General features: G+C 51.4%; 1 protein-coding gene across 4 annotated transcripts; it reads right to left on the bottom strand.

The window, feature by feature from the left end:
- Positions 1-1497: 1497 nt before the first annotated feature.
- On the bottom strand, positions 1498-15935 carry Sema4g (semaphorin 4G). 4 transcript variants are annotated; one of them, XR_015632564.1, is made up of 16 exons: positions 15868-15935; positions 12531-13017; positions 12292-12440; positions 11999-12061; positions 8807-8905; positions 8601-8694; positions 8342-8455; positions 7919-8082; positions 7675-7844; positions 7265-7344; positions 6925-7147; positions 6575-6690; positions 6322-6482; positions 6120-6181; positions 2725-3776; positions 1498-2597 (listed from the first exon to the last, which is right to left on the bottom strand). XR_015632564.1 is itself a non-coding variant. In XM_087575247.1 (15 exons), the coding sequence occupies exons 10-15, from the start codon at positions 7334-7336 to the stop codon at positions 2947-2949; spliced, it is 1464 nt and encodes a 487-aa protein (XP_087431373.1). In that variant the 5' UTR covers positions 7337-7344; positions 7675-7844; positions 7919-8082; positions 8342-8455; positions 8601-8694; positions 8807-8905; positions 11999-12061; positions 12292-12440; positions 12531-13017; positions 15868-15935; the 3' UTR covers positions 1498-2946.

The following is a 15935-nucleotide window of genomic DNA, read 5'->3' as shown; positions in this document are numbered from 1 at the left end:
ATTGATTATCATGTGTATAAGTGTTTTGCCTGTATGTATTTCTGTGCACCGTGCACATGCAGTGCCCACAAAGGCCAAAAGACAGGGGTCTCCTGGAGTTACAGGCAGTTGTGAGCCACCATGTTGGTGCTGGGAATTGAACTTGTGTCTTTTGAAAGAACAGTCAGTGCTTTTAACCACCTGAGCCATCTCTCCAGCATCTCAAAGTCACAATTCAAAAATCTATACTTTTTTTCCCCCAAGAAGTAGGATCTCACTATGTAGTTCTGGCTGTCCTGGATCTCTATATAGACCAGGCTGGCTTCAAACTCACAGAGATCTGTTTGCCTCTGCTTCCCAATGCTGGGATTAAAGGTGTGTTCCACTGTGCTTGGCTCAAAATGTATGCATATTTTAAGCATAAGCCATACTTTTGACTCTAAAACCGGAAGCAGAACATAAAACCTTTCAGTGGTTAAGTGTCAAGGGCAGTGTGACTCAGAGTCTCAGAGTAGGTCCCAGATCACAAGCAGACCACACTGCTAGCCCCAAGTGCTTGTACAGAAATGAGCCCATGTCTTTCCCTGGCTCGAAGAGTGGGAAGTGCTGAAAAGGTTGAGGAGCACACGGGCTGGTAAGAAGTATCTTCTAGGCTTACTCTAATCAAGGCAGGGGCTGCAGAGATGTTAGGAGTTCAGGGCACTTGCTGCTCTTCAGAGGCCTCAGGTTCAGTCCTCGGCAACCACAAGGCAACCAACAACTGTCAGTGATGGTTCCTTTGATCTCTAAGGGCACCCAGCAGCGGGGAGTGGAGCAGGGAAGGGAAGGGAAAGGCTGTCATGTGGCAGCACTCGGAAGGCAGAGGCAGCCAGATAGATGAGTTCAAGGCCAGCCTAGTCTACATAGAGGGTTCCAAGCCATCGAGGGCGACACAGAAAGACCATGTCTTTAAAAAATAAGAAAGGCAGGGCTGGCTAGATGGCTCAGTGTGTAAAGGCCATCACTGCCAAGCCTGCTGACTTGAGTTGGATTCCCAGGACTCACGTAGTGGAAGCAGCAACAGATTCTCCCAGCTGTCATCTGCCCTCTACATGTGCACCCTGGCATGCTCAAGCACATGTGCATACATGCAACATTTTTTTAAAGCAAGGAGCTGTTAGTATGTCTCAATAGCTGCACATATCCAGGAGTTGGTGACCAGCTTGAGCAACTGTGAGATCCCCTATCTGCAAAGATAAAGCCAAAGGAAGAGGGACAGGAGCAAATGCTAGGAGTCCTGTGACTTCTTAAGCTGCTCTGATTTTGTGCCCCTTAACATCATCAGTGAATAAAATGAGCCCCTGACCCGTGGCCTCTGTGCCTGCCCAGCTCAGCAAAGGCAGTGGCAGAGGATGTTATGTAAATATTCTTATGGGGAGCAAGGCCAACCCTAGATGAAGAAAACAATGGAGCACCTTCTCTCTAAGCCAGAAACCTGCCCCTGGTAAAAGCAGTCTAGACCAAGCAGACACTCAGAGCTGTGGGGAAAGAGGGCATTTATTAGCCAACATCAGGAGGAGCAGAGCCCAGGCTCCCCATTCCATCACATGCCTGCTCCACCCACCTGGGTGATGAGTGGGGGGCATTCCTGAAGAAGTACAGCCATTCTCACAATAAATACATTCATTGTGGGGTGGAGGTGGGAGAGGTATGGGTGAAGGGCAGTAAAAACTCGTGGGGTTCCACGTTCTCAGCTACAAAAATAACAGTCATCCTCACCCAAGGGGAATGGGAGAGCTCAGTCAGGGTTGATTGTCCCATATGGGCCTGGAGACATCTGAGGCCCTGGACCTTGAAAGTGCCCTGGTGAGGTAGGACAGGAATGGGAGCCAAGCATCCAAACTCCCAGCCTCTGCCCTTTGCATAGTTCCAGGAATGGGCTTCATGTGCCAGGTGAGATAACAGATCACTTCCTCCTGCTCTGGTCTAGGAGAAGCAATTGCTTGGTCCCTAAGAGGGAGGCTGGCTCATTGAGTGCAGTGTTGGCCACTTGTCCTAGTTCAGTGAGGACAGCTAAATGGGAAGGGAAATCTCCCTTTGAAATATCCATGGACCAAGCCCAGTAGACAGAGGTCTGACTGAGGCAGCAAGGGGAGGTTCAGAATGTACATGTGGGTGGAAATGTCAGCACATGACGTGGATGTGTTGCCACATATGCACAAGAAAAGGACATGCCTGGAGCTCTGGCACCCTTGCATGTGAATGAGAGGAGGAGGGAGGCTGACTCACAAGGGTTACAGAGGAAAGAAGAGAGGAGTGATGCTTCTTTCCTCCCAAGCCGGCCTGTTCCCTGACTCCTGCCAAAGGGTTACCACATGGGGCTGGGACTGAAGAGGACTAGATAGGAAGGTGACAATTGGAAGGTGCCCTGAATCTAGGAGGAGTGAGACAAGGATGCCCCAAGAGGAGGAGCGGGACACTGCAGCCCAGCTGATAAACATTCTTCCATGTGCACATGGGAATGGAAGCAGGACTCAGGTGGCTGGTAGAGAGAGGTCTTGTCTGAATTCAGGACTACCCAGCACACAGCTGTGCAGAGGGTGGTGACATTGAGGCCATCTGGACCTGCAGAGCCCTACCTGAGAAGAAGAGGAAGGTTGGACAGATAATGGGATAAGAAGACAATCCTCTCCTCCCAAGTCTTTAGGTCAAGGGACAGAAACTGGGTCTGGGTTTGCGGAGTACTTGGTTCTGGGGAGCACCTACCTTTGAGGAGCACCGGTGGGTCTGGGCTGCTCACATGTGTCTTGGAGACTGAAGAGGGGACTTTGGCTAACCATGACTCTGGCCAGCCCTACAGAGACATCAAAAAGTTGGAAGAAGGAAATGGAGTTGGGAGCAAGAAGGAGAGTGGATGTTTGGGGAGGCAGTGGCCCCGCCTAGGGCAGACAGGCTGGCTTGGAAGAGCATTTGTTTAGGAGGCTAGGTTCAAACAGAGCTCTCATCTAGCTGCTCTACAAGCTGCGTGTGCTTCCTCTTCTCCAGGATGCGGCTGAGCTCCTCTGCAAAGGAGCAGGGACCTGCTGGCACTCCATTGTTGCTCTGCCTCAGGAGCACGTAACTGTTGCCATTCATCCTTCGCAGCCGGCTGGGCAGGGCCACCAGTCCATTGGTCAGCTCAGCAGGTGGGGGTGGAGGTGGTGGGGGTGGTGGGGCTGGGGCTCCTTCCCCAGGGATGATCTGGAGGCAGCCACTCTCCAGACTGCCAGCGCCTTCTCCATCATCACCGTCATCTTCCTCTCCGGGACACTGGCCTGAGACAGTCTGCAGCTGCACGGCTGAGCCCCCTGCCCGGCCAGCCCGACCCAATGAGTATTTTCGTCTTCGACCTCGTCTGCCTCCCCGCAGACAAGCCACATAGAGGAGGGAAGATGCCAAGATAAGGCAGAGGCCACCAAGTATAGCAATGGCTACCACATAGAACAATCTCATGTCATGTGCCAGCTGTGCCCCAGGTGTGGCAGGGGCTTGTGGAGCTGGGGCAGGGGTGGCTGGCCGGACTATGAGGCTGTAGGAAGCCAGCAGCATACGGAGGCCGTTCTCCTCAGCATAGCAGCCATAGTTGCCACTATGCTCCAGTTGTGTGTCTGTTACCAGCAGCCCATCCACTCCCACGCGGTAGCCATCCTGCCCATCACTCAGGCTCTTGCTCCCGTTGAGGAGCCACAAAGCCCGGGCCAGGTTAGATGGCTGGTCACAGGGCAAGAGGACATCATCACCCCGGAGCACAGATCGGGTCTTGAATGGCGGTGGTGGTCCTGGGGAGGATGGGGAGGGAAGATCAATACCTGCCCATCCCAGACAGCATTGGGAATGGCAAGATAGTCTGTAGACAGCTGTCTAGAAGCACAAAGTCTAGAATTAGTGACATCTAAGCAAGCCTGTGTATGCTTCCCAGGACTCATATGGGCTTCATCAGGAGTCAGCAGTGCCTTGGGCCTTTTTTTCCTTCTCTAGCAGCTCCTCTTTCCTGTGCTTTCAGTTCCTACCATTTACCAAAGGACTCCTAATCTTACCTTCCGCACAGCTTCCTTTCCTGAGACTTGACCGTTACCATTTGCGGGCATCTCCATAAGGCCAGAATCTCATTCATCACCCACACAGGTCCTTTCTTTGCTACCACCACCTGCTCAGCAGTTTGCATCAGGAACCTGGGAGGCTCCCTTGCCTCTCTGCCTCATTTTTATGTCTATCCTCATGAGACTCAGGCCTGTTCCTTTCTCTCCTTCCATGGCTGCCTGCCCTCTAGGGCCCTCGTTTAATCTCTTCTTGCAACTAAAGGTAATCCTTGGAAACAAATCTAGACTGAGGAGACAGGCCAATGAGTGTAGGTGCTAGCTGCTAAGCTTGACCACTGATTTCAAGCCCTGGGATCCACATGTAGGAAGGAGAAAATGGACTCTCATAAGGTGTCTTATACGTGCGCATCCGCATCACACAGGCTTGTGAGCAAAATAAATACAGTTTTAAAAATTTGAGGGGCTGGAGAGATGGCTCAGTGGTTAAGAGCACCCGACTACTCTTCCAGAGGTCCTGAGTTCAATTCCCAGCAACCACATGGTGGCTCACAACCATCTGTAAAGAGATCCGATGCCCTCTTCTGGTGTATCTGAAGACAGCTACAGTGTACTTATATATAATAAATGAATAAATCTTTAAAAAAAATTTTTTGAACACAGGAGCTAGAAAGATGGCCCGCAGTGGTTAAGAGCAGTTGTTGCCCTTGCAGAGGACCTGTGTTTGGCTCCCAGCATCCATGGGGTGGTTCCACGGACATCGGGCACAGATGTGCACATACGTACATGTAGGCAAAATGCACTCAAAATATTTTTTAAAAATAAGGGCAGGGAGGCCTTTAATGCCAACTCTTTTTTTAAATATTTATTTAATTATTTGACTAATTATTTATTTAGTATACATCATACAGCTTTCTGCCTGCATGTGTGCCTGAAGACCAGAGGACCTCATTACAGATGGTTGTGAGCCACCATGTGGTTGCTGGGAATAGAACTCAGGACCTCTGGAAGAGCAGCCGATGCTCTTAACCACTGAGCCATCTCTCCAGTCCCTTGATGCCAACTCTTGAGAGGCAGAGGCAGGCAGATCTCTGAGTTCAAGGCCAGCCTGGTCTACAGTGCTAGTTCCAGGACAGCCAAGGCTACCCAAAGAAACCCTGTCTAGATTAAACAAAAACAAAAACAATCTAAATCTGATCATACTACTTGGTGTAAAACTCTTGAGAGGTTTCCTGTAAGGACAGACAGTGTGAACATGGTCCCTGCTCACCTCGACAGCCTCTTCTACCTGAGTTCTCTAACCCCCTGCTTGAGTGCCATTGCCTGCCTCAAGCCTTCCACCTGCCGGACAAGCTTGGACTTGGCACAGCTTAGTGATCAGAAGCACAAACTTCGTCTGACTGCTTCAGCCATGCCGATTCTGCACCTGCTGCTCAGTAGCTGAGTAACTGAGCTGGCTCCTTACGTTCCCCATGCCTCAGAGGGGCGGTCTCTCATGGGGATGATAATGGTGCCGCTCACACCGAGTGTTGTGAAAATAAACACACGGCAGTATTTAGACCAGTGCTTGGCACCTAAGTTCTCAGTCCATGACGCTGACTTTGTTCTTCCTTTAGATATCGGCTCTGCCACATGATTTTGTTTGGAGAGAAACACATTAACCGTCTGCATCTTGTAGTCGAAATGATTAATAATCACAGTTGTTTGTGCTTACACCTCCCCCATGTAGGCATACACTTTAGATATGATCACATGACCATAATGAACTCATTAACTCCTCCCCCCCCCCGTGTGTGTGTGTGTGTGTGTGTGTGTGTGTGTGTGTGGTGTGTGTGTGTGTCTGTGTGTGGTGTGGTGTGTGGTTCTAGAGAGCAATCCCAGAGCCTTTACACATGAAAGACAAGGAGAGTTCTCTACCAATGAGCCACGCCCCCACCTGTCTCCTAGTCTTGCGCCCATTTCCTTGCTTACACTGTACTTGAGAAATAAATATCCGTCAAGCACCCTGTGCTGGGTCATCCTCACCAAAACGACCCAAGCACAGCAACTCTAAAACATCCGCACAAGTCCCTGAGTTCCACCTACCTGCATCCCTGCTGCCCTCACAGCCTCGATTTCCTCTCTCTATGTCCTGTATCAATGCTGTCCTGCAGACAGAAAATCAAGATTCACGAACAACGGGAGTTGGGCATCAGGATTACTAATAATACCTTACGGGCTGGTGGGCTTTCTTCTTCCACTTAAGACCCATGTACCCCATCCCTATTCCCAACCTGTCCCATGGGACCTGTTGGCTATGGTGGTGGCCACCATGCAGGCATGGGTGCTGGAGTCCCAGCCACAGTAGGGGTCCCGTGCCAGGATGCAGTCATAGCAGGAACGGTAGCGTGAGCAACTGGACAGAGGAAACTGGATGACTCCACTCGCAGCCCCCACATAGAGGCTGTGCTGAAACCAGAGAAGACAGTCGGTCAGCAACCCCTGAGTCTCTGCCCAGCTCCCCAGTCCCCTTTTCTGTTAGCATATTGAGGCCAGACTACCTGCATCGGTGAGATAACTAGATTGTCCACAGACTGGGACTCCCTGAACACTTGTATCTCTTCGATAATGTGCATCCCAGAGCCCAGGACTACGGCCTTGTGGATCCAGCCATCAGCTGATGTAGAAAGGGCAAAGGTCAGAACAAACAGTGTGGTACCCGACAGTCTCAGTACCCGACAGGAGGCCTATGGGAACAACTCAGGAATCATAAGGTTAGAGACAAGGAACCGGCCACCAGCAGTGGTCCCTCAGGACACGGGGCACTCCAAGCCAATGTGGCAGGAACTACTGAGTTCAGAAGCGTCAGTAACCAAGGCCATTAAGGATCAGGGATTTGGGTCAGAAGCACCTGTGCCTAGAAAGAGCAGGTCATAGGTGGGTCCAGCAGGTATGCTGACGTGTGTTCCTGTGAGATGTGTGTAGCGTACATTGCGCTTCAGCAGCAGGGGCCGCCCACGTGTGGGTACCACAGGCCGAGCCATCAGTGGGTGCAACTTCACAAAGTCCAGAACGAGGGATGGCAAGTCTTGAGATGAGTTGTAGCCTCGGCTGCGCAATGAATCTGTGATGCACTGGGTGGGGGGATTGGTGATGAGACTCAGGACTCCACCACCTGCCTCCCTCTTACAAGGCCGAACCCCACTCCCAGCTTTGTCTATTCATCACAGGGTCCAGGCCTGGATGCTCACCGAGCCAGGCCTGGGTTCAGGGACTCCACCCTCGTAGCGGCCCCAGCGCCGGGCACCATCCTGGTACTCCATAAAAGGGCCTGTGAAGACAGCCTGAATCTCAGCCAGGTCATAGCGGCAGATGGCTGAAGCCTCCAGAGTCTTCCTAGGAGTGGAAATAGTGGAGGACTAAGTAGAGCCTGCCCCAACCCTGTGCTCCATCTGGAACCACTTTACCATGGTTCATCTCCACTGTAGGCCTATGGGCCTGTCTTGTGCATGAGTGGACCACAATGCCCTCTGGCCCTATGATAGCTTGACATGCCTGACCTCATTTTGCAGCCAGCCCTCCCTCTCCCCAGCTTATCAATGATGTCAGCTCCGGTCCTTAAGACTCCTCAGTTCCTTTCCTTTCCCACGTCTGTGCTTACCACTGTGTCGTCAGTGTGAAGACTGCATAGAAGTGTGTGTGGGATGACGTATCAGCATCCAGGCTGCAGACCCCACGAAGTGTCTCATACTGTGGGATGTGGCAGATGAGGCGAGCCTTCAGGAAGGATGTCCACTTCTTCTGTAGGATCTTCTTCCCTCCCAGATCTCCCTGGGGAGATAGGGACACAGGATCAGGATCAGAGGTCTAGCCTCTCTCCCATACCCTGACTGCATCATATGCACCTTGCACACACGGGCTACTCTAGCCACACGGTGGCTGCTGCGACTCTGAGTGAAGCTGCTGGAACCTTCCTCACGCTCCATGAAGAAGTAGTAAATCTTGTCATCGTCACCCACTACACTGGTCTTGCTCTCCCGCACCAGCACAGAGAACACAAACTCAGCATCTGTGGGTTGAGTATTTATTTAGGTGGCTTATGAAACAGGTCAAGCTCTCTCCCACAACCTCGCCCCAAGCCTCGCCCCCTCACAGCCACACACCCTGCCTCCTCACAGCCCCCCCCCCCCAACCGTCTTCCAAAATACACGTGTGGAATGGACAGGCTCACCTGCAGGCTTGGAAATGGGATGGTCAGCTGCCCAAACGAACAAACAGTAAGAAATAGACTCCCCCCAACCCGTCATCCTGCACCTCAATCTCCTAACCATTGAGCCAGTGCATGGGTGCCTCCTCGGTTCTCAGAGAGTGTGGGTGGCGGCTCCGGCGGATATCAGGAATGCTCCGGAATTCATACCGCGTGGCTGTGTAGAGGCCTCCATCTGGGGCAGAGACATCCAGGCATGAGATACATGTTGTGTGCAATAGGAAACATGGCATGCACAAATGGCAAGTCCTAGCAACAGGATTCACATTCAGATCATAGAGTCTTGCAGCTGAGGACTGACTGCAGGAGTGTCTGCTCACCAATGATAAGGCCCGTGAAGCCACGGGCTGGGTCGTAAGGACATTTCTCCTTTCCCTCCTCGAAGCTAGTAGGCAAGATGAAGGCCTCAGCATCCTGGAGAATAAGGGTCCCAATGGGTCAGTGGTCCTGAGGACAGGCAAGGGCTGCAGCTCAACGTCAGGCCAGTCTGGGGTTAGGAGTCAGGGCTAGGGGCAGGGATACTCACAATGGCTGCACAGAGGGGCTGGAAGGCGTGGGTCCCACATGCATAGAAGTGGGAGGCATTGAGCCGCTGTAGAAATCGCACGTGGTTGAAACACTCCGTCTACAGACAGAGAGAGGCAGAGAAGTAACTCGTCCGCCCAGATATAAGCCACCTCCATTAGTCTAGCTTTGTAGTCTGATTCCTGCCCCCACCTATAGCATACACTTTCCAAGATGCCTCTGGTTACCTGACACCACTCTTCCTGCGTCTCCTGCCTCTGCCTCTTGCAATCCCCTCCACCTAACTTTCAGGCTCTGTCAGAGTTCAAAGATAGAGGAGCGTTTCAGGAGAATGGGGGCTTGACATGAGCTCAAGTATTACTTGTGAGGAGCTGGAGAGATGGCTCAGCAGTTAAGAACATTGACTGTTCTTCCAGAGGAACCAGTCTCAGTTACCAGATCACAACCGCCTGTCACCCCAAGACATGACCCCCTCACACAGATAGACATGTAGGGCAAAACACTAATGCGCACTGGGAAAAAGTTACTTTTGAGCAATGCTCCCCCCTAACCCTGGAGCTCCCACAAATCCTCTTTCTATTATCTCACAAGCAATGCTAATTTCATGTTGTCCTAAAGGAAAGTCCCCTTTTCCCTGACCCAAACCTTAACTCTTAAACCTGTTTATCTCGTCTTTCCCTCCTCTGCCTCCATCCACCTTGCTCTGATCCAGAAGCATCTTTACTGTGGCCCACTCTCTCTTCCTCACACTCAGTCCTTCTCCATGAGTCACTGTGCCAAGTGGTTCTTGAACTTGTCCACTTCACTATTCTCATCCGGTCTAGACAACCATTACCTCAGCCTAGCAGCCACCTGACCCCCTCCTAACCTGCTACGCTACTCTTTATAACAACTATTTACTCGGCAAGTATAAGTGAAAGGTACTCAGAGTGTAAAATTCAAACAGACAAGGGGATCTGTTGTCGACAGCCTGTCATGTGTTCCTGTCTCCTAGGTGGCTGGAGAAGGGGACTGTAGACACCACGTCTAAAGTTTCCCTCCAGAGATAGTCCATCTGTCAATGCCCTCTTGCGCCCATTCAGTTGACTCTCCAAAGCATCCCAGATGTACAACAGACCATGGCATGGCTGCAACTTACCAATGCTCTCACCACGTGCCCCTGGTCTTCCCCGTCTGCTCACGCTATCTATGCCAGCCACACTGGCTTCCTCTGTCCCTCAGGTGCCCTAGGTTGCTGTCCAACTCTCTCTGATCATCCTGCTCATCCAGAGGTAGAATCCATGGAAGACTTCTTATCTTCTTATATGCTGTTACTTGCTCTGTCACCTATGTTTGTTCCTTGTATTGATCTGCTCAGGTCTTTTCCTCAGCCCTAGCATGCCCCCAACTTCAACCCTCCTTCCTGCCTCTAGACTCAGTCTATTTTAACTCATCTGGCATGTGGGGTGAGTCAGACATTCCTGGAGTAGCTCTCTAAGACAGAAAAAAGGCAGATTGGGGAGAACTGTGTAGTCAGGGAGACTGGGCTGCAGGCTATCTCTACTGGGTGACTTCTCACAGCCTTAAGGATGTCGCTGTGCACTGTGGGGTAGAAATGTCTCCCTTTCCAAACGCGCCAGACCACTTCAGTCCCTCTTTTGAAAATGAATATCCTTCAGGACAATGCTTTGAGAAATGTTCTCCGATACCTTGCTGCTCAGAGTGGCCTGGGAACCAGAGATAGCAGCTTTACTTGGCTCTCTAGAGTAGCAGCATCTGGGGGCCTTTTCAGACCAACTGATCCGGAACCTGTGATTCACAATGAGGGCCTCGAAGGCACCCAGCAGTATGAGTATCGGTGTCACAATGAAGTCCAACCCTTCACTGGACATTTATGAGACTTTATGACCTTGGTTCACCTACCCCACTAGCTCTGTCTATTACCCACAATGCACTGAGGGAGGCTCTCATAGAAAATTTTAGAGGGACACACCACAGACTTGTTGAGTCAGAATTTCTACATTGGTGGGCCTTGGATGTATATTGCTTTTGGTTTGAAATAAAAATCTCTTATAGCCCAGGCTAGCCTCAAACTTGTTTGAGGCCAAGGCTTTCCTTGAACTTCTAATCTTCTTACCTCTAACTCCCAACTGCTGGGATCATAGGCACATGCTACCATCATGTCCAGTATGAATGTGCCCTTTTGGTTTCACACACACACACACACACACACACACACACACACACACACACACACACATCTATCTATCTATCTATCTATCTATCTATCTATCTATCTATCTGTCTATCTATCTGCAAACTCCCAAGGCCTGGAATTATAGGCATATGCCACTATAACTAGCTTAGAATATGCATTTTTATTTTTCTATCTGTTTATTTTGTGTGTTTATGTGTGTGCCTAGGCTGAGCCATGTCGCTGGTCCAAGAATGTGTATTCTTAGACATCTCTCCAAGCAGGAGTGGTGTTACACACCTTTAACCCCAGCACTTGGGAGGCATAGGCAGGCAAATTTCTGTGAGTTGGAGGCCAGTCTGGTCTACAGAGTGAGTTGCAGGCCAGTCAAGGCTACACAGTAAGACACTGTCTCAAAAACTCCAAAAAAAAAAAAAAAAAAAAAGTAGATGCAAAAAACCTAAAACACTCTCTAAATGGTTGTTACTTAACCAGACATGGTCCCCCAGCCTCTTACAGACACTCTGCCTTTTAGCTAGAAAGGACTAATATTTGACTACTGTCTTTCCAAGAACACCAGGTACTTAGACTGACTGAAATGTGTACAACAATGTTTTTTTTTTGTTTTGTTTTTTTTTTGTTTTTTCGGAGCTGGGGACCGAACCCAGGGCCTTGTGCTTCCTAGGCAAGCGCTCTACCACTGAGCTAAATCCCCAACCCCGTACAACAATGTTTTATCAGATTATTTTACAACCAGATCTAGTTGTCACTTACAGCAGTTACTTACGGTTACGATTATAATTTGAGATGCCCTGGGAAGAGGATTAAGTTACTGTACAGGCTAAGCTGTAGACCATGGATATTTGGGGTAGAAGGGTTACCCTAGGCCAGCCGCTCACACCACTCATTGTGGTTGTACACTTGGATGCACATCTGTCCCGCTCTACCTGTGTCCCTCTAATTCTGGCACCCCTGGTTGAGGAGGAAGAAAGGAGAACTGGGGACAGGGAGATCACATACCTGGTTGTTTTTCCCTTTCTGATGACACTTGCTTTGCATCTCTGGGGAGGCCTCCCAGTGGATCTAGTGAGAGTAAAGGGACAGACTGCTAAGTTGACCTCAATATCCACCACCCGGAGAATCAAACAGTGTTGCTCCAGAGTACGGGGGAAGTGTGGTGGATTTCAAAAGGAGCCCTGGGCTAGAAAGGACAGTGCTGTCCTGAGGTTGGAAGGCTGAGGGGCAGGTGTCCAGGTAACTGAGGTCCCAGGAAGCTGGAGACCCTGTGGTTGGCCCAGATGCCAGGGGCTGACCTCTTTGTGAGTCCCATCTCCTATGTCACGGGCACTGAGAGAGAACAGGGCACCTCGAGCCCCCACCAACAGCCTTTGGGAAGCCTCCTCCAGCAGCAGTGTTGAATAGTTCTGGGCTTGGCCCTTGAAGTGCCTGATCCAGGAGAGCTCTAGGAAGAAGAGAGGCAGTGAGCCCCCCTGGGGGCTACTTCCTGTCCCCAGCTCTGGCAGCCATAATCTTTCCAGGTTGGGGGTCTAACCTTCATAGGAGATGGTCATCCGTGGGGTGGCATCTAGCTCTCGGGATGGTCTCCGCAGTGAGGGTCCAGGCACTGCTGTTGCTGTGAGGAAGCTGAAGAGGAGGGGCCAGAGCCTCCCCCACATCTTCCTGGGGAAGTTCAGACCAACAAGACCCCAAGGGCAGCCCGGAAGAGTCACAGGAGGGGAGGGGAAGATCAGTCACTGGGTTCAAAGTCCAGGGTGTGATCACATGGAGGTGAGGGGTCATGAGGTCATGGGGGTCAAGTAGTCATGGGGCCATGGAGGATCCTGGAATGGCGGGGACATGGAGCCACAGGGTTGTGTGGCCATGGAATCACAGGTGAGAAGTCAGAGGGAGGGGTGGGTCACGTGCCTTTCTGTATCAAATCCATGGAGAGTGGGAATTGTAGGATCCCAGCAGAATTGTAGGGTACTGAAGGGGTCACCTTGCCCCCAACTTCAGGGCAAGTTCCAGTTCTCTGTTCTCTGAAGGAGGAAAAAAACAAACCAAAACAATAAACAAACAAACAAACAAACCTTCCAAAATGAAAAGCCTTTGATCCGTGTGTGGGCATGAGAGGGACAGTACTGCCCAGACTTCAGGTGGCACTGAAAGACAGAGGCCAGACGTTCACAGAACCCCCACACCAGGGAAGACTGACAGCATTCCGCCCAGCTCTGCTCTGATGCCGAAGGCTGTGGCAAACTCACTGTCTTCAAAAGACCCTAGACCAGCTCTAACCTCTACCATGGGGAACAGCTCTCTTGCAGTCAGGAGACTGCTCCAACAATGCTGCCTGCGGGGGAGCCGTCTGCTGAAGGCCTGGGCAGTCAGTTAATGGGCCTTTGTTGATTTTGTTCTGTTTTCCCTTTGTTTTTTCTTTCCCTTGGCCTAAGAGCTCCCTCTGGAATTTCTCTTTAATTAGACACTTCTCTCTGGCATTTTTCTCTAAGGGGTACACATCTCTGCCTTGCCCGTGCGAGTCCACACTGCACTCTCTGCCTGGGCATCTACTCGAGTCCCTACCTGGTAGACCTACCTGCTGGCAGGAAGCACAGGCATGAGGGGCTGGGGGTGAGGTGCAGGTATTTGGGTCCCTGAGCTACACAGATCTGTGCGGGAGACTGCGGTGTGAAAGACCAGTTAAGACTTAGGCAATAGGGAGCCGGTGAGCCACAGGATCCTGAAACTCGTGGCCACCTTTCATGAGGTGGGGGTGACTGATAGACCTCCCCCTTATCTCCAGGGGACTTCCGCAGATTTCCTCAGCTGGGTGAGGTGTGGAGGATGCCTGATCTACCCAATGTCATCAGACAGCCATAGGCAGGGTCAGAGGGTGTCGTTGGCCTCTCCTTTTCCTTCTGGGTCAAATATTAACCATCTGGCCATAAAGAGAGGGGAGGAAACTGGAGCTGGTCAGAGGAATAGCAAGAATTTGGAGGTTTTGTTCAAGAGGTAAAGGTTAGCACTGGGCGGGGGGTGGGGGGATCGAAAGAGAGAGAGAGAGAGAGAGAGAGAGAGAGAGAGAGAGAGAGAGAGAGAGAGAGTCTTTGAGCCACAGAAAGGGCATCAAGTTCTTATTTTGAGGGCTAGGGTGACAGGAAGTTTCATGCTGCCGAAGCCCCATCCTCACCGTGAAGCACACCTGTTTACATTGGGGCCTCCTATTTGCTCAGCACTGAAGGGTGAGCCCTATGGCTAGGGAAGTCAGTGTCCGGGTCAGGGCAGGAGGAACACATCCTAGGTCAGAGGAAGCACTCAGTGTGGAGAGAATGGCACACGCATGCATTTATTTTGAGTCACGTGGGTCTCGAAGACTGGGACACAGTTGCACACAGTGTGCACACATGTTCAAGTGGGGCTGAGAACACATGCATTTATAGGAGTCATGCGTGAGCACAAGTGTGTGCACACATGTACCCAAGGGCACACAAGGGGCCATATAAAGTTGTGTTTACCTGTCATCTATTTAGTGAATCATATAACCTCAGAGGTGAACATAGCTGGCTCAGGGTCAGATAGCTGGCTTCCTATTCAACAGGAGGGTCTTGTACACACACACACACACACACACACACACACACACACACACACACAATTGTTGATAGTGAGCCAGGCATAGCGCACACATGTATCCTGAGTCCTCAAACACAATTACATGCAGGCACAGATAAGTATTCACGAAATGCATACAGGGATCTGACTTTTGCTGCAGGCTTGGTGGCTGACAGCGTCTACTGGGGTGAGAGGCACAGCAGAATTCTTTCTCCTTTCCTGAGAATCCTGGTCATAAGGCCAGTTCTCTCTTCTCTTCTCTTCTCTTCTCTTCTCTTCTCTTCTCTTCTCTTCTCTTCTCTTCTCTTCTCTTCTCTCTCTCTCTCTCTCTCTCTCTCTCTCTCTCTCTCTCTCTCTCTCTCTCTGGTCTGTGCCCCCACCCCCAGTGTGTGTGTGTGTGTGTGTGTGTGTGTGTGTGTGTGTGTGTGTTCTGACCTGGGGTAAGTGCCTATAAAGGAGAATGCCTGCCTAACTAACCCAGGGAGGAGGAGGTCCTCGAATTTAGCCTTAGCAGCCCTCTTTCCCCTACAGATTGATTGCATTTCTAGATCTGGAAAACTGGGCTGAAGCGTTCAGCCCCACTTAACCTGTTGGGAGGCCAGGTTAATGGCCAGGGGGTGGAGCATGCCACACCCCCCCCCCCCAGCACTGAGGGTTCAAGGTCTCCAGTTCACACCCCACACTTCATTCCAAGTTTGGGTTCCTTCCCAGGGCTTGCCCACTGAACTCTGTTCATCTTCTGTTAGATCCTAGGGTGGAGAAAACTGGGGAGGGGAGGATCCCCCCAATAGGATCAATAGGCTCTCAACCTTCATCCCTGATGTCTACCTGGGGTTAGCGGTATTTGCCTCTGTCCAGTAGGATGGAGGTGTCTTCAGGTTTGAGGACGCCTCTCCCTCGTGTTCCCCTCCCTCCACCATCCTGGACAGTCCGCGGTTCTCTCCTTTGATCAGATCTAACCTCAGTATCTACTGCTGCGGCTCGAGGACAAGCTCTCCTTCGATCCCGCCGGACGCCAGGAGACATGACCCAGATCCAGGGGAACACTGTTCTCCACGCGGATCCTGCCCCACTGGGGTCTCCGGACTCCGCGAAGGCCGGTTTGCGCCCTACACGACCCGAGGCCTCGCCCGTGCCCCTTTAGAACCTTTTATGCAGGATTGGGGTCTCGGCGGTGAAAAAGGCCTAGCCTAGCTTGGAGGATGGAATGGACGTGGACAAGGTTTTGCCCGGCCGCAGCCCCCGGCCCTGCCACCGCCCGCACTCCCCGCCTCCCTCACCTTTGCGCTGGGATCCGGGCCCATGAAGACAGCGATGTGCCGCTCCGCGGCCCCACGGCACCAGCTGC

The sequence above is a fragment of the Rattus norvegicus genome, chromosome 1 (assembly GCF_021556685.1).
Source record: "Rattus norvegicus strain SHRSP/BbbUtx chromosome 1, alternate assembly SHRSP_T2T, whole genome shotgun sequence".
NCBI classification, from domain to species: domain Eukaryota; kingdom Metazoa; phylum Chordata; class Mammalia; order Rodentia; family Muridae; genus Rattus; species Rattus norvegicus.
This window is presented reverse-complemented; position numbering and strand designations above follow the sequence as displayed.